Source organism: Thermobia domestica, chromosome 15 (assembly GCF_964235325.1).
Source record: "Thermobia domestica chromosome 15, izTheDome1.hap1.1, whole genome shotgun sequence".
Classification (NCBI taxonomy): Eukaryota; Metazoa; Arthropoda; class Insecta; order Zygentoma; family Lepismatidae; genus Thermobia; species Thermobia domestica.
The window spans coordinates 70,652,006-70,670,877 of record NC_137468.1 but is presented as its reverse complement, the minus strand read 5'-3'; the positions used below and the strand labels follow the sequence as shown (position 1 = coordinate 70,670,877).

General features: G+C 34.0%; 1 protein-coding gene and 1 pseudogene across 1 annotated transcript in view; both read left to right on the top strand.

The window, feature by feature from the left end:
• LOC145671073 (transmembrane protein 19) overlaps positions 1-18,872 on the top strand; it is an 83,328-nt gene that overhangs the window by 10,195 nt on the left and 54,261 nt on the right. Inside the window, exon 4 of the mRNA XM_081739809.1 lies at positions 6,010-6,147. Coding sequence (XP_081595935.1) covers positions 6,010-6,147 — 138 coding nt within the window. The remainder of the gene's footprint in view (positions 1-6,009; positions 6,148-18,872) is intronic.
• LOC145671074 (cytochrome c oxidase subunit 2-like) lies at positions 17,318-18,589 on the top strand (annotated as a pseudogene).

Sequence of the window (18,872 nt, the reverse complement as noted above, 5' to 3'; positions counted from 1 at the left end):
CTAAAAAATATCCTTCTTGGTACTCTAGGAATCTGATCTCATTAATTAAAGCGAAAGAAGACGCTCATAAGAGATTTAAATTTACTGGTTCAGTTGAAGATTATAATATTTTTGCTTACATACGGAAACAATTTAAAGAAAGGTTAAGGTTAGACAAGCTTGCTTATATACATAATATGGAGAATGCATTAAGTAATACACCTTAAAAGTTTTGGAAGTTTGTCAATAAAAATAAAAGCCAAATAAACCAAGCCACTGGACTTATGGTTGATGATGTGTATGTGTCTAATCCTAAAACTTTACCTAATTCATGAGCTCAATTATTTGAGACTATATATCAAAGGCGTCCTTCTTTACATAGTACTGACTTATCGGATTTGGCGGATAATGATTCTTGTTATCCTATTATTACAACTGAGCAAGTAACTAAAGCTATAAACAATCTTAATGCCAAATCTTCTTCTGGCTTAGCCGGTATACCTGCTTTTATACTGAAGGGCATTGTGTTCATCATTGCGCCTATCTTAACATCTTTGTTCAACTGGAGTTTATTTACTTATGTTTATCCTGAATATTGGAAGATGGTCGTTGTTGTTCCTATCCCCAAGACTGATGGGAAAAATTTATTCGACTATAGACCTATTTCTCTGGTTGAGTATCATACCCAAGGTTTTTGATAAGTTAATATATAATTATTTGTATAATCATGTTTATTCCAATATTACGATCTATCAACATGGTTTTATGAAAAATAGGTCAACTACAACTAACTTAACATGTTTTATGGTTGATACTCTTCCTATCTTGAAAAGTAATGGCCAAATCGATGTAATTTATTTCGACTTCTCTAAAGCCTTTTGGTAAGTTACCACATGACATCTTAATTTAGAAATTGAAACATTATGATCTCTCCATTGTATTTATTACTTGGTTAGTATCATACTTGTCCCAAAGAAAGTTTGTGGTTAGGTATAAGGGTAATCTTTCAGACGTATATAACATATACTCCGGTGTTCCGCAAGGATCAAATCTCGGACCACTTCTGTTCCTTATGTTTATTAATGATATAACTGAAAATTTGGATTTAAATGTTTGATGTATGCAGATGACCTCAAAATCTACAAAACTATTGTAAATTTGGATGATTGTTTGATGTTCCAAAATAATATTAATATACTACTTTGGTCTCAAAACAATGTACTACCTTTAAATTGTAACAAAACCTTTTCAATGAATATTACGAATAAAACAAATCCATTTTTTTTTCACTTATAACATAAATGATACTCCAATTATAATTGTAGATACTATTAAAGATTTAGGTATTGTTTTAGACAGCAAATTGCTTTTCAAACATCATTTTGAGAATATAACTTCTAAAGCGAGAAGGAATCTTGGAATTCTTAAATGGATGTCCAAAGATTTTAAGTCTGTTAAAACATGCCTTATTCTTCATTATTCCAACGTAGAAGTCATCTTGAATATTGTTCAATCATATGGAATAGAAATATAGATTATATATCTACTACTCTGGAAACAATTCAAAATCTTTTTCTTGCTTGGTTACGCTGGAAGTTTAAGTATTATGAAGGTATGTCGTTGGATAAAGTTAGGATGTCCTTAGGTATGTTAAGGTTGTCTGAAAGAAGGATTATTTTGGATCGTAAAATGTTACATTCAATTCTTCATGGTAATTTGAATGTGTTATCAATAATAACTCTGTATCATATAAGAAATCCGAAAATATTTAAACCCATTCAATTTGTCAGTGATGTTCCTTTGTATAAAATTTTGTCAGTAGCCAATGATTTTGCCAATGTTATTGACATTTTTTATCATAATTTTAGTAATATACAAAGACAGTTATATAATCATTTCATTATCAGCTGAGAGTATTATTTTCTTTTATATAACAGCATGTTTATTTTATGCATGATTTTTTCCTTTTCTGTGCATGTATCATTTGTATTTTATAATGTATTATGTTAATTTTGTTATTTGCATGTTATTTATATGGAAATTGTAAGTGGGCAGTTCTGTCTGTAATTTCCAGTATGAAATAAATAATAATAATAATAATAATAATAATAATAATAATAATAATAATAATAATAATAATAATAATAATAATAATAATAATAATATTATTATTATTATTATTATTATTATTATTATTATTATTATTATTATTATTATTATTATTATTATTATTATTATTATTATTATTATTATTATTAAGCATAGTAATCAATATTGTTACAATTAAGCTTAGGGTTAGAATTAAGAAATCATAGTTTTCCACCGGTTTGAATGGAGGAATAAAAGGACGAGGTGTTACTTAGTTTGGGATGCTAGTAAATATATCACGTTACACTGTCAGTTATAAGTTTAAATACATCTTCGAATGATAAAGATATAATGGGTAGAGAACAGAGAAATAGCCTTATGACTACCATTTTGGGTTTATTGATACATGATTTAATCATAGACGGGGACACGGTGGCTCAGTGGTAGAGCGCTTACCTCTGGTGCGTGGGGTTCTTGGTTCTATTCCCGGCCAAATACGTTTGTGGTGAACAACATCGTGTCCGTGGATTTTCTCGGGATGTTTTCGTTTCCTCCCACAATTTCATTCCACTAATTCTTCCATCATTCGCTTACCTTAATTATCCGTCTTCCTTATTTTAACGGGCATAATCGTGGGACTTTAAACTGAAAGATTTCATTTCATAATCATTCATTTCATAAAACACCATCCAAAATTATTATTGTTGTGAACAAAATAATCAGATTGTACTCCCTTGAGAGTCGGTGCTTGCTTGCTGTGAAGACCTGGCAGACAGCCCTGTCTAAAGGATCCAACGGGAGTTCAAGAGGGATAAAACTAAGACTTTGTGAGGGCCAAGTCATAATTTGTAGTGTGTTTCCGCGTGTCTTAATGTGCAAGTATGCCGTACACAGTGAGGGTGTGTGTTTCGGATCGGTGTCAGCTTAAGACACAAATCATCATCCAATCAGGCAAATGCCAGGTTGTATAACTATTTTATCAGGCCTTGTTTCCATTTTGTACTAATACACAATAACACACTGATCAAGGCTATGTGATAATATGTAAAAAAACAGTATCACGTAACAATTTCAACACATTAACTGTGTCTTTATCAGACTTCCACTCTTTCCAAAGGATTTCCAAAAGTCCACAAAGAAGTAGTGAAGTTGAGGCGGCGCTTAACTGCAGGAATAATATGTTAGAACTGTTGGAAAAAAAGCTTAAGAGGATAGCCGAGGCAGTGAGAGAAGGACAAGAAAGTAGGAGAGCAGAGAATACGCAATAGGTTAAGAGGATGATAGATAAATTAGGAAGAAGAAATGAGAGCTCAGTGCTGTTTAGTCTGGATATTAAGAGTATGTTCCCGAGCCTTAAGAGAGAAGAAATATTGAGAATAATAGAAGAGGAAATGGGTGAAAAGAAAATAGAAAATTGGGACAGTAAGAAGGTAAGAAAAGGATTAGAGGCACTGTGGGAGAATGGATACTGCATAATCAGAGACAGGATTGTTAAAATGAAGGAAGGACTTAATATAGGATCTTGTTTGAGTCCAGTACTATCAGATATAATAATGAATCGATGGGAGAAGGAGACGATAGAAAGAGAAGAAGAAAGACTGCTTCTTTTTTGCTGTTATGTGGACGACTGTTTAGGAATACGGAAGGGAACGAAAAAGCAGCTGGAGAAATTCATAACGAACGTGGAAGATGAAAAGAAAGGGATTAGACTAGAAAATGAAATACAAGTAGACATGGAGATAAACTATTTAGATATGAAAATAAAGAAGTCGGAAGGAGGAGAGTTTATTACATCCTGGTACCAAAAAGAGTGTGCAGCGGGAGTGTATTGCCACAAACGAAGTGATGTGGATGAGGGCACAAAGAAGAATTTCATAAAAAGCATGGAAGAAAGAATAGGAGACCTAAACACAAATGAAGAACTGAGGAAAACAGATTTAAAGAAGTTCTGGACACAACTAAGGAGAAATGGATACAACGAAGAGGATAGGGTCACAAGAGACATAGCAAGAGAGAGAGAAAAAAGAGGAAGAAGACAAGAACAAAAAATGGTTTGGAATAGAAAGCCTAGGCAAAGAAACAGAGATGATAAAGAGAATGCTTCGGAAAGCAGGAATTAGGACGTACAGGAAAGGAGGAAACAGAATAATTGAACTAGAAGTACCAAGAGAAAAGCAATAGCGGACAAAGATCAAAGGGGAGTAATATATAGAGTAGGATGCGCGAAGTGTAACAAAATTTACATAGGAGAAACAAAAAAAGAAAATGCAAGAAAGGATTAAAAGCACCAGGATGATGTAAGATTGAAAAGGGACAACAATGCGATATACAAGCATCAGAAAGATACAAACCACAGGATAGGGTGGGAAGGAGCAGAGGTCCCACCAGTAGAAGTAGAAGTAGAGACCAGAACTTTGGTGAGAAAATGGAAGGAAGCCAGGGAGATTATGAAGGCAGGAGACAATGTGATGAATTGGAATGCAGGATTCTCGATAAATAAAGAGTGGGAGAAGATTCTGCTTAAAGAAGAAGAAATGAAAAGGAAGAAGAAAGAAAGAGAAAAAATTAACAAGAAAAATAAGGATAATTAGAGGACAGAATGTATCCAGCGAAAAAAGTAAACTTTTAATTGGACACGTGTGGAGCTAAAAAGTGAAGGTGAAAGCCACACAAGTGTTACTTTTTAGTGAATGGGCGGAGCCTAATTAAAAGTTGATCTCCGGAGAGTATATATAAGTGATGACCAACTCCCAAGCAGCCAGAAGGAGTGGAAGTCTGATGAAGACACTTTTATTGTGTTGAAACTGTTACGTGATACTGTTTTAACATATTATCACATAGCCTTGCTGAGTGTGTTATTGTGTATTATGCCAGGTTGCATAGCATGGTGCTCCAGAATCTTTGATACATTTTGGCGTCTGTATTGTCCACTATTTTAATTAAATCACCTACACGGAAGGTTGACTTTCAAACCATTGATGGACGCCAAATATGAAAGTGTAGTGTGTTATGTATATGGTATAACACTAAAATTGCACGTAGTTGTCAGTGAGGCCCAATCATTTATTCCATCCAGAGAACAATTTTTACATGCTGGTTGCAAAAATTCTTGTAGCATCTGAATTATGTAATTGAAGCATCTTGCGCTGCTTCAAGTGTGTTCAAACGTTATCATTGAACGTGTTCCTTCATGAGTTCAAAAATGATAAAAAGAGTTAGGTCAGGAGTGTACAGAGGGTGGATCAGTGTATTCAGAAGTTGTCTTCCATGTTTTTCTTCATTCATCACATCAGTTCTCTTATTGGGAAACGCGTGACACCATACGTACAGTTATTTACGTGTTATTACATTTTATCCATGATCTTCTCCATGGGACAAAAATCGAGTGATACTGCACACCTCAGCCTTTGTGACATGTTCCAGTTGTTGTGTCATGTTCTGACCTCCCTAGTGACCAAAAGAAACAGCGTGCTGCGCTGTGACGACTGGCTGACATAGTACACCTCGAAATCTACTACATATAAAAATTATAACTACACATATGCAAAACACTGGATTGCACAGCTAAATTCATTTTTTTTTTTTTTTTTTTATTCTCCCTTGTAATTATAAGCCAGTAACATGTTTGACATCTTGAAGTAAGTATTCTTTTCTGAAATGGCCATGATCATGAAATTTCCAAAAAAAGTAAAATTTATGTTCATTAGCAATGATGGTAGAAACTAGTATTTTTTTTTCCCAATCTATTAATAGCAGTGAAGTCAAAAAAGCGTGTGACTTCATTAAACCTTTTGTTCTTTAAAAAAGAAAGAAAAATATTTCTTCTATTTGATAATGCCAATATTTGTCTTCCTGTACCATAGTGTTCACTTTTGAACGTGTAGAAATTACTGCAGTTCAAATGTTTGTATTACACATTGCAAAATGTAATTTCTTTTCCAGGTCTTGTCATAGGATTTCTTGTGACATTGAGCAGCTATTCCTTTCTGGCGTGCCTTCTGGCGTTTTTCGTCTCTTCCTCGAAAGCTACAAAGTTTCGTAGTGATATGAAGAAAAAAGTGGAGAAAGATTTTAAAGAAGGTAATTGGTTATCTTATACTATATATCTTTACAATTAAATGTAATAATCATAGAAAGATACCGCGGAATCCTGACGACAGACGTTGCATAAAAGAAAGCACTCGGATCGGTCTGAACTATTCTTTCATGAGTTTTTCAGTGCGTTTACGGTATAGTCAGCTTCCTTTGTTTTACGCGAGAAATTTTGTGAAGAACAGTAGAAAGTTGTATTATATTTATTTGTTGATTTATTTTTAATTAGCAAATAGCAGATATAACCGTAGTTCAATTTAATGAATCATAAAAAAAAAAAAACTAGAAATAAATTAAACTTTTAATGTTTGTTTATGCGCTAGTAATATGTTAAACATTGAAATAAAATAAAGGTTATTTGTCTTATAGTGCGCATATGTAAGGAAAACCAAACACACTATAAAGAAAATAAAATTCCTCCATAAGATTTCTTCGCAGTGGAAACGTCATCTTATGACTTTTATTCCGTTAGAACCAAGGAACTAAAATTCCATAAGGATAGTAAGACTGTATACAAGCAACGAGATCACTAACTATTGGATATTGACATAGAAATAATAGGCGTAAAAAAATCTCAAAGCTTCAACGTAGGGCAGTTTCAGCAAGTTCAAATGCCTATAGGCAGTCTTGGAAATTGGCAACATAGAAGATTCAGTAATTAATCTTCTGATTCTCATGTATTGTATAATATGTGTCTACAATTCTTCGTGAATTTGATAGTATGGCGTTTATTGATCAGTTCATTCATCTAGCATTCTTCTGATTTACCAGAACTGAAGGAAAAAAAAATATCTGTCTATCAGCAGTTCAAGTTTTCCTTCATAAAAATTGTTCCCAGCAGACCTCAGCACCTGTAGAAGATGAAATATCGGAATAAACAAAATAATAACACTTTATTAAAGCTTAAGGTAAATAAGTTTTATTTATTTTATTATCATATTTTAAAATAATACAAATATTTCGATTAAAGTAATGTCGTAAACACAGAATAGTACCTTGCTTTCGAACTAAATATGTAGGTGTATGTAATAAATATCGTAGGTCAATTATGACATTGGCAAGGGGTAATGATTACCTCAGAAGGTTGTGTTATTCTTTCTATGTCCTATAGATCTACATTTTGTTTGCATCATATGAATGGAAGCGAAAAGTTTTTCATCGTTTGTATGACTGTATTTAGAGAGTAGTGTATTCATATTTCGGAAGTAAATATTTAACTTGTTATATCGTATATCGTAGTACTCTTTTTTCCTTCAAACTATTGCTTTATCTCTATTGTTTGTCTAGGGAGACAAAATACTATTTTCTAAAAACTAATAGACGTCCCTGTTTACATACAACAAACAATCCATCTTTGCTTCCGAATTGCTGTCCAGAACGACTGAGCACGTTTAAAATATTTAACAGGAATTTGAGTTTTTTTTTTTTTTTTTTTGCTCCATCTGCAGTCGGAAATATCAGCAAGAGAGACGAACAAAATATGTATAATATTTGCTTACTAAGAATGATGGCATTTTTTGCATCATTAATGTAACAAGTGATATCTTTGCTAATAGTGACTGTAGGATACTTATTGAGTAACTTTGAGATAAATATAACTTATCTCGTATCCGGAAAGAAACAAAATAAAACTTTTTCTGCCCTCTGTCAACTTGCTCTATAGCTATGCTACGCTGCTGAGTTGGTAACAAGTAGAAGTCTTTATAAGAGAAATAAGTATATTTAATCCTCACTTCAAAACTTTGTGTTAAGCATTGAACTTGTGTCTCACTTTCTTGATGTGGAAATGTAATTTTTCACGTATTTGTAAAATGGTTTGAACACTTTTCTTCATAATAAAGTATAAACGAGGAATGTTGTGTTTAGTAATACAAAATAAAAAATGACAATGACAATAAGGTATGTTTGTTTCTAAGTTATCCAATGATATCTTTATAATCAAGTTCCTTTTTATTTTATTTACTTTTATTCGCACTAAACTTGACTCCCCCTATTAGCAGAGACATCATAAGTAGGGGGCAGAAAATCCATAATTCAATTACACTATAGTTACACAAAAATTCGAATTATTGTTCTTCAAAATTATTTCCCTCTGACAACTGCATACACATACACTCCTCAAATGAAAGTATCTCACATTAACACTGACGTAGAGCCTAAGTAGACCTATAACAAAAAGTTGATTGTATATGTTCATAAGAAAATACTCGAAAAAAAATTCAGAAGGGATATTTCGTATTTCGTTCTCCAAATATTTAAACACAGTGATTCTGAAACGACGTTTCAGTCGATTGATTATTCAGAATAGTAAGATTTTATATGTAAATATATGAATGTCTCGTGTATTTAGCGGACTGGAGCGCACCTAACAGTATGGTTTAGTTGTTTGGAGTTTAATGTTCATGTTCAATATTAAAGCTAAATAAGATTAAGACCTACTGGTCTTACTGCGAATTACATGTAGGTTTCCTGCACTGAAGATGGAAACGGTGACTCCGAAACTGCATATTACCCCAGATGAATTTAAACCATTAAATGTAGTTCCATAAATCTCCCGTTCTTCCTTGATCATTTGCCACAAACCGCATAAAAATTAGACCTCAGTTAGAAATTCTAGACCCAAATGAAATCCGGGAGTTTTAAAAAAAATCACTCTGTATTTATCATTCAGAAGCACGGTAGCGACACTGTTGAAACAAGAAAGAAAGAGTGCGTTATTGATCTATCACAAATCAGCTTCATACCAAACGTACCAGTCAAATACCATACATACTTACCAAATTCTTTTTAAATTCTGCTTTTTATTTGGGTGTATCCATACTTTCGGACCACCCTGTATTAGAAATAAGAAAAGTTTAATTGTTAATTGTTGAAATAAGAAAAGTAACTTACCGTGTGCTTCCGTGTTCGTTACTTTAATTAAGTATTTGTTTCCTCCTTGGAGGAACGTATTCAACACCATTTTTATTACTGCTTCAACGGATCCTAATATCTATATTTCTTATTGTAGTTTGTAGTTGCTTTTCGTTTCTTTCTTTTAAACAATGTATACATAAAAGGTGAGGATCTGGTGACGCAGTAATAGAAATGGTGCTGAAGACGTACCGAGAGAGGAAAGAAATATTCAGTTAAAATAATGAACTTAGAGGCACAAGGAAGTAACGTTTCTTATGAGTGTGTGCCCTATAGCTTCTATAAATATGTATATGAGTAATAACAACTAATTAAACTAGTTGAACAAGTATTTGGGAAATCTGGAAGTACTTGAGGACAATCCCCGACTTCATTATTATTATGTATCTTAGATCGTAATCATTAGTAATAGTCATTGTGGCAGAATATGATAGACCTTAGAAATTGCGGTTTGACTATTTAAGCTTACCTAAGTTTGTTTTATTGTCGATAAATTTATTGGTAATTATAAAAAGGAAAACGCATTACGTTATTTACGTGTAGATATTCATAAAAAGAATAACAAATTTATATCTACTAACTACAGGAAAGCTGCATCTAGTATTTCATGTACTCACAACAGAACAGGCACTAACAAAGTCAAATCTTTGTGTATAAATTTATGAAAAACTTATTGTTTGATCGTTTTAGAAAGAAATATAACAACGGATTAATTACATTTTTAATTTAATGAAAGAAAATTAATATGTTGTTAACACATTAAAGGAACAACAAATAGCAGAACCGAAAACTATAAAAACTGACAGAATTAAAAGGATTTCAAATATAGAAGACAAATGGATTGCGATACTCCTCCCCCCCTCCCGAGATTATCATGTAGATTAAAGAAAGTGTTTTAAAAGTACCTAGGTATAATTTTAAATGTAATTTTTAGGCCTTCCATTAATAGCAAAAAATTACTGACTAGTTACAAACACTAACACTACTTTATATATAAAGAAACACGCTCTGGAATACGTCAAGTTACGCGGGAATCATGGGTGCCACTACATAAAACAAGAAGGAAGATGTTCCCACTTAGCATCTGTCAGTCTTGGGAAGTAACGTAACGCAAGTAACGCGTTACTTTTTAAGTAACGTTTCCTAGTAACGCGTTACATTTTTCCAAAGTAACTGTAACGGTAACGCGTTACAAATTTTTAAGTAACGTATCTAGTTTGCGTTATTTTTTCGCTTTACATTTCGGATGAGTAACTACAATATATGTATATTTTTTTCGGAAACAAATGTTTCTTTCCTATATGTGAATTTCTCAATATGGAACAATGGAGCATAAACGATGTCAGTGACCGACAATTTCTGTACTGTTCGCCTTTTCCCGTTTCGCCTTATGACCTCTAGCAATGAAATTAGCATGTAAAACATGTTATCACTTTTCGCGCCGTGTGGACTTTGTGGTGGACAAACACCGTGCTCGTGGGTTTTCTCGGGGTTCTCCCGTTTCCTCCCACTTCCTTCATTCCACCATTTCACTCATCTCTTATCATCACCGTCTCCTTTAGCCTAACCAGCATAAGCGTGAGACGTAAAACTTAAAGATTTAATTTTTCCTGTTATCACTTTTCATCTTAATGCAAGGCGGAACGGGAAATCTCGATGTGCATTTTCCCTTTTCGCCTTATGAACTTTACGTTGGTAGGCTTGCAAATACATTCATAGATACAATTTGATTTGTTTATTTACATAACAAAATATAGTGCCACTTGCTGCTTTTGGAAGATGAGGACAGCCTCAGGGAAATCACGTGTACTGATTGCAAGCACCTGGAAGATTTTGTCTTAGATTTTGACAGCTCCAAATCAATACATTCAGTGAGTGAACTACGAGTGCAAAGGTACTGGTAGTCTATTTTACTCTGAATAGTGTTGTTTTTATAAAGATGGAGAACGAAAATATTTTATCGTTCGAACATTTGAAAGAATACTTTTTCTTAAAAGCTGAAGATGATGGTGAACAGCAGTGGCGTATTTAGGGGTGGGGCTTCCGGGCTTAAGCCCCCCCCCCCGAAATCTTACTTACTATAGTAAAGTATATAAAATATCTTCAGATTTTTTTCATTTTCAGGCAAAGCCCCACCGAAACAAAATCGTAAGTACGCCACTGCTGAACAGAATTTAAAAGTAAAGTGGTGCCCCGGCGGGAAATATTTATCAACAATTAGGGTGCCATAATGAACGACAATCAGTAAGGGATTAATATGAATAAACGGTGTTCTGATGAGCAGGCCTACTTTATTGATGTAATGTTGATGGTATGTAGGTAATATTAGGGTTCTTTTAGATCAGTTTGCATATCCTAAAGTCCCGTTGATTTTAGAGTTTGGAACAGCTATCTTTAAAAAGCATGTATCGATTTTAGAGTTATTGGCAATTTTGATTCACCCTCAGTTCATGTGTTCTCATTTCGTCAGTTGTAGTGTAATGTTTCTCGATATTTTGTATTTTTAATTTTACATAGCAACATTGTTATTATTATATAATTAGTTTAGCAGAATAATAGTAAGCAATGGGCACGAGCAATAGGGATGGGCACGAGTCAAGCTAAAACTCGACTCGAATCCAGGTCGAGTTTCGAGTCGAGTTAAAATAATATTCTCGAGTCGAGTTCCGAACCGATTCACTGTTTTTGGCGTCGAGTTTCGAGTCGAGTCGAGTTTGATAAGTGGCTCGCTCCTTTTAACTCGTTTTGAAATCAAGGGCTGATTACATTGGAAAGCGAAAGCCATGAGAAATGTAAGCTAAGCAGTAAATATGGAATACTTTTAGTGTTGCTCACGAGAGGGGACACTGCTCGCATCTCGTATCGTCTCGATAGCGAGACTACAAGAGATTTTTTTATAACAAGCTTACCTCGGCTCGGCTTAACTAAGCCGATGGCTCGAGCCGGTTCGCTTGACGTGAACCATCGACTCGAGCTGACTTGGTTGGGATAAGCCATCTATCTGCTCGGTTCGACTCAACTGAGCGAAGGGCTCTAGCCGACTCGGTTGGTTGAGTTGTTGGCTCAGCGCACTTCTCGGTTTGAGTCGATAGTGAATGAGCTGTGAGCCGATCTGCTCGAGTCGTTGACAATTCTAAACCCGGGCCGAGCAGTTTTGAAGATATTTGGCCAGTGCTCTATAACTTTTAACAACGTTTGGCTCGAGCCCGAATACTCAACCTAGACCGTCAACCCAAATTTAGAAGCTCGTGAACAATGTCCTTTACTCCTAGACTTCACGACTACCGAGGTTGGCATTCAAATACTTTTTTAGTATTCATATATAAACCGCCTATCTTTCATGTTTATATACAGTGTTGTTATAATAATAATAATAATAATAATAATAATAATAATAATAATAATAATAATAATAATAATAATAATAATAATAATAATATAGAAGAAGAAGAAGAAGAAGAAGAAGAAGAAGAAGAAGAAGAAAAGAAGTTGTTGTTGTAGTAGTACCATTGATAATAATTATATTATCTATGTAAGACACTTGAAGAGAGTACTCGAAACTATACACCAGATTTGACTCGACTCGACCCGAATTCGAGTCGAGTTGGAGGAAATTTTTCAAGCCGAGTTCTCGGGTCGAGCTCAAAGATGTCTGTTTCTGGTTGAATCTAGTTTCAAAGAAAACTTGCTCGAATTCACCCGTGCCCATCCCTACGAGTAACGCAGTATCGCATTTTAGTCAATGTTAGATTACATTAAAATGTTCATATAGTTGTCAAGTAAAAATTTGTCCTTGCATTTACATAAATCGATTCAGAACGTGTAATAATAATAATAATAATAATAATAATAATAATAATAATAATAATAATAATAATAGCGGTAGTAATAGCAGTACGGAAAACTGAAGTAATAAGATTTTTTCCACATATTCAAAGTTTCGGACCTAAAAGTAACGCGTTACTTTCAAAGTAAAGTAATAGTTACTTTTTTTGAGGCAAGTAACGCGTTACTAACGCATTACATTTTAAGAGAAAGTAAAGTAACTTGTAACGCGTTACATTTTTACAAGTAACTTACCCAACACTGGCATCTGTTAATAATTTTCGTAACAGGCTGTAAATCACTTAAAGGGAAAAAAAAAGCCTTCATCAATCACACTCAGATTCATAAAGGACATCAATGAAACAGAAACCCAGAAAGTTCTGTTTCACATCAAAATCATTTTCTGCATAATGTGTTTAGTTCCCTTTGTCACTTGACACACATGAAGCTTGTAGTTAAATTCCTTTCATACATGTTGTAGCATATTACAATCAGTTGGTGCAAAAGTTTGTATGAACGCATACACGGAGATCATGCATATATTTAATACCTCCGTTTTTTTCTTTCTTTTTGATGGCATAAACCTTGGAGAACGTGAATGCTTAGAAAGAAGTTTAGTTTAAACACTGGAAGCACAATTAATCTATCTACATTAGTCAAAATATTTAGAGGAATAAGCCAAGAACTGGAAAAGCGAACGTAGTGAGCATCGACTCGAAAACTGGAAGAAATTCTCGTTCCGTATACCAATTTTTTGTTATTTTAGTATTTTTTTTTAGACTACCCACGGGTCTTTTTTTTCTTCCCCACTAAATCCCATGAGTCCTCTGCGTATTTCCTGTTGATCGACATATCCTTTTGCGCACGAAATAACGTTAGTGTTTGCGCACGAGATAACGTTAGTGTCCATAATCTCAGAGTATTTGAGTCGTAGCTGGTCAAGCCTAACTAACATCATTTAACAAGTGACAGTTGAAGCTAATAGATGTACAAGAAGTGTTCGAATTTTTATAATCAAATGTACGGTATTGCGCCGTGAAAATTACTGAATTTTCTGCAAAACTGTTCTACATTTTACAATTTTATCTCGATAAAATTGCATATGCTGCGCTGGCTCGTGAAGAAATTTGTGCTGTTTGTGGACAAAATACGTTATCAAAAGCAACAGTTTAAAGATGGTTCAGTCATTTTTGTTCTGGAAGTGTTGATGTCCAAGATGCTTCGCGCAGTGGGCGACCAATCATAGCAAAGATGGATGATATTCCAGGGTACCCACTCAACCGTGTCAACTGAATAAGCCTTGGATTTCGTATACCGTTAAAAAAAAAAAAAATGCAATAAGCCATGAATTCGTTATTAAATCTTGAAAATCTAGAAAATTTTCAAGTTAACTGAAAGCTTACCAGAAGCCGTACTGGGCGTTTTGTATTATCATTGTATGGGCAATAAAGGTTATTTTTATGAATTTTTCGACCATGAAATTGAAAATTTTTGAACTATGGAAACAGTTAAAAAAAAAAAAAAAAGTTTATTTTGATTATTTACTTGAGTGGGAACCTGTATTCTGGTAGAAGTCGAGGAAGACCGGCGTGTAAAGAGTTATAACATCAGCAAAGACGAACATTTATCAGCAAACGGTGTTAAAGCATGTAGAGAAAGCTGGTTACAAAAAGGAACCTATCGTTTAGGTGACACATGACCTAACTCAAAAACATTTACTCGATTGAATTTCTATCTAAAAAATTCTACTGAAACGTAACGAAGTCGTTGATCACGAGTGATGAAAAATGAATAACCTATGATAGTAATGTGCGAAAAAGATGATAATCGAATCGAGAAGAGCCATAGTGCGTAGCAAAGCCCACATTAACGGCCAGGATGATTCTACTTTGCTTTTGATGGAATCGTGCCTCACGAGTTGCTGCCGCCGAGAGAACGATAAACTGGAACCTGTACTATCGACAATTAGCGCAAGTGCTTCTAGCTATCTAAAAGAAACGGACGGAACTAATCAACAGAAAGAGTGTCATATACTACACTGACAACGGCAGACCACTTATATCTTAAACGACCCATCAGAAATTGAGAGAACTTGGTTGGGAGATTCTAATGCATCTATCATATATCCCTTATGTAGCATCGTCAAACTATCAGTTGTTTCAGTATCTATACAACTCCCTGAATAGTGGTAAGTTAGTTTCAAAAGAGACCTGTGAAAACCAATTGTTACTTTTTAAAAAAAAATCGGAAATCAGTTCTATAGCGAGGAGATTATAGTGTAGGAAAAATGATAGAAGGTCATCGAATAAAATTATGCATATGTGGTTTTATCATGTTGTTTCAAATAAAAATAAATATATTCTCAATTTTGATCTCCAAAGGCTCTATACTTTTTAGACAACCTAATATCTTACGATGTCCCAGATTAATTATCTTTACTATTATATTTACTGATCTTACATGCTGTTGAGTTCCTCATTATCAACATTTTCAATTCACTAATTTTTCTCAAAACTTTGTTTTTAAAAAATCATTGTATTCATACCCTGGCGAGTTAATATCCAATTTTCGCAGCTGCTAGTACAAGAGGAAAATTATGCTTTAACATATTTTCCTTTTAGTTTGTATGGTATTAGTGACAGCAATGAGAACATGTTCTCAACGGAGAGGTAACTTCACTTCCTCCAAAATTAATTTACTTCAGTGCTCTTCTCAATTTTGTTTTTCTAGTGAGTATTATGCGGCTTTATTCCTTTGATTACTGTCTCACTTGTAATTATGGTTGTCATTTAGACTACATTGACCTTCAGACTGATTTCTTTAAACACTATCATTGCCTAGCAATGTTTACATATCAGCATATACCGGTAACTGGTTAACAGCTTTCATTGTTAGCCCTTCGTTACTGTTAGCATATTTAATCAGCCTTAGAAATAAAAATTAAAATAAAATTCTCAAGCTTCCCACTGGTAGTGAATGATGGGTGAGATTCCTGTGTCTGCTTCATTTTTTTTTTTAATTGTACAGTAGAAAGAAAAACATGAATTTCTTATTAATGGTATCTTTTTTTTTTTTTTTTTTTTTTTTTTTAACCATTTTCAGCTTTGTTTGTGAATTGTATTTTTGTGTTCGATAACTGTATTGAGAACCATAATCATAATCATAATTTATTGCATCCGTTCATCGTCATACAACGAAATTGGACATGTCATTTATATATATACCAGTATACATAAACATACATACTATTATTACATATAGATTCTTATGGTACACAAATTTACTTACTATACATTTAATTTTACGTATGCGAATTATTTTCTACATATTCTTCAACCGAGTAAAAGCAATGTTCTATCAAGTACCTTTTAAGTTTGGATCTAAAGCTATTGACAGAGACCTGATTTTTTATACATGATGGAAGTAGAACGATAACAATGCACTGAGATAAGGTGTCCAGATTTCTTTCAGTGAATCTGAGGATGTTTTTTAACTTCAGTCACGAAGCATACATATTTTACCCTCAAATTCTGTAAAAATCCAGGAAAACCAGGTAGTCTAATTGGCGATGATCAAATTTATAATGTAATTGTTACTGCTCATGCTTTTATTATAATTTTCTTCATAGTTATGCCAATTATAATTGGGGGCTTCGGTAATTGATTAGTACCCTTAATACTAGGAGCGCCTGATATAGCATTCCCCCGTCTAAACAACATAAGATTCTGATTACTACCGCCCTCACTAACCCTACTATTAACAGGAAGAATTGTAGAGAGTGGTGCGGGAACAGGATGAACTGTATATCCCCCTCTTTCTAGAGCTATTGCTCACGCCGGAGCCTCTGTCGATCTTTCTATTTTCTCTCTCCATCTAGCCGGTGTATCCTCAATTCTTGGTGCAGTAAATTTTATTACAACTGTAATTAACATGCGAACTCCTGGAATAACCTTAGAACGAATACCATTATTTGTTTGATCTGTAGTAATTACTGCCGTATTACTTCTTTTATCCCTTCCCGTGTTAGCGGGGGCTATTACAATGCTCTTAACTGATCGAAATCTTAATACCTCCTTCTTTGATCCTTCAGGAGGAGGAGATCCAATTTTATATCAACACCTATTCTGGTTCTTTGGTCATCCTGAAGTTTACATTTTAATTCTTCCGGGATTCGGTATAATTTCACATATTGTAACCCAAGAAAGTGGTAAAAAGGAAACTTTCGGTGTTTTAGGAATAATTTATGCAATACTAGCAATTGGATTCTTAGGATTTATTGTATGGGCTCACCATATGTTCACTGTTGGTATAGACGTTGACACTCGCGCTTACTTTACTGCAGCTACAATAATCATTGCTGTTCCTACAGGAATTAAGGTATTTAGATGAATCGCCACACTTCATGGAGCACAAATAACTTATTCACCTTCAATCTTATGAACCTTAGGCTTCATTTTCCTTTTTACCGTAGGTGGTCTCACAGGAGTCGTACTTGCAAACTCATCTTTAGATATTGTTCTCCACGACACTTACTATGTAGTAGCACATTTTCACTATGTACTATCCATAGGTGCCGTATTCGCTATCATAGCAGGACTTATTCATTGATTTCCTTTATTTAGAGGAACAACAATAAATCCCACATGGCTAAAAATTCAATTCTTAGTAATATTTATAGGAGTAAATATCACATTCTTCCCTCAACATTTTTTAGGACTAAGAGGAATGCCGCGTCGATATTCAGATTACCCAGACGCTTATACTACATGAAATATAGTATCAAGCATTGGCTCATTCCTTTCTTTCATCGCTGTCTTAGTACTTGTAATTATTATATGAGAAGCCTTCGCAAGAGCTCGACCAGTAATCTTTTCAGATCAACAAACAACATCTCTAGAGTGATTTCAAAACCTGCCCCCTGCAGAACATAGTTATGCAGAACTTCCCTTACTAACAAACTTCTAAGGTGGCAGATAAGTGCATTGGGCCTAAGCCCCAAATATAAGAATAATTGTCTTCTTTAGAAATGGCCATTTGAAATCAGCTAGGTCTTCAAGATGCAGCATCCCCTGTAATAGAACAAATAACATTTTTTCATGATCACACAATACTCATTGTGACCATAATTACAGTTCTTGTAGGCTATCTACTAGCCTCCCTTCTACCAAACACATATATTAACCGCAATTTGTTAGAAGGACAAACTCTAGAAACTATTTGAACAATCTTGCCCGCCATTACGCTAATCTTCATTGCTCTCCCATCCTTACGACTCTTATACCTATTAGATGAAATTCATCAACCAGCAATTACTCTTAAAACAATTGGGCATCAATGATACTGAAGTTATGAATATTCTGACTTCTCCTTAACAGAATTTGATTCTTACATAATCCCTATTAATGAAATAAATCCCAATTCATTTCGTCTATTAGATGTAGACAATCGTATTGTATTACCTATTAACATTGATATTCGTATCCTAATTACCGCCGCCGATGTTCTTCACTCATGGGCCATACCCGCCTTTGGTATTAAGGCGGATGCTACTCCAGGACGCTTAAATCAAGTAGCAGCCAACATTACACGCACAGGTCTATTCTTTGGTCAATGTTCAGAAATCTGTGGTGCAAATCACAGTTTCATACCAATTGTTGTTGAAGCCTGCCCTCACTCAGTATTCATTAAATGAATAACAAAAATAATACAAGAACTTTCATTGGATGGCTGAAAGTAAGCAATGGTCTCTTAAACCAAAAGATAGTAAAATAACAATTACTTCCAATGGAAAAATTAGTTAAATTATAACGTAAGCATGTCAAGCTTAAATTACTACTCAATAGTATTTTTCTATTCCACAAATATCACCCCTAAAATGACTTATCTTATTTATTACATTTTCCTTATGTTACCTTCTATTTGCATCTATTATATATTTTAATTCAAATACCCCTGACCCTTCCTTAAGTGACACT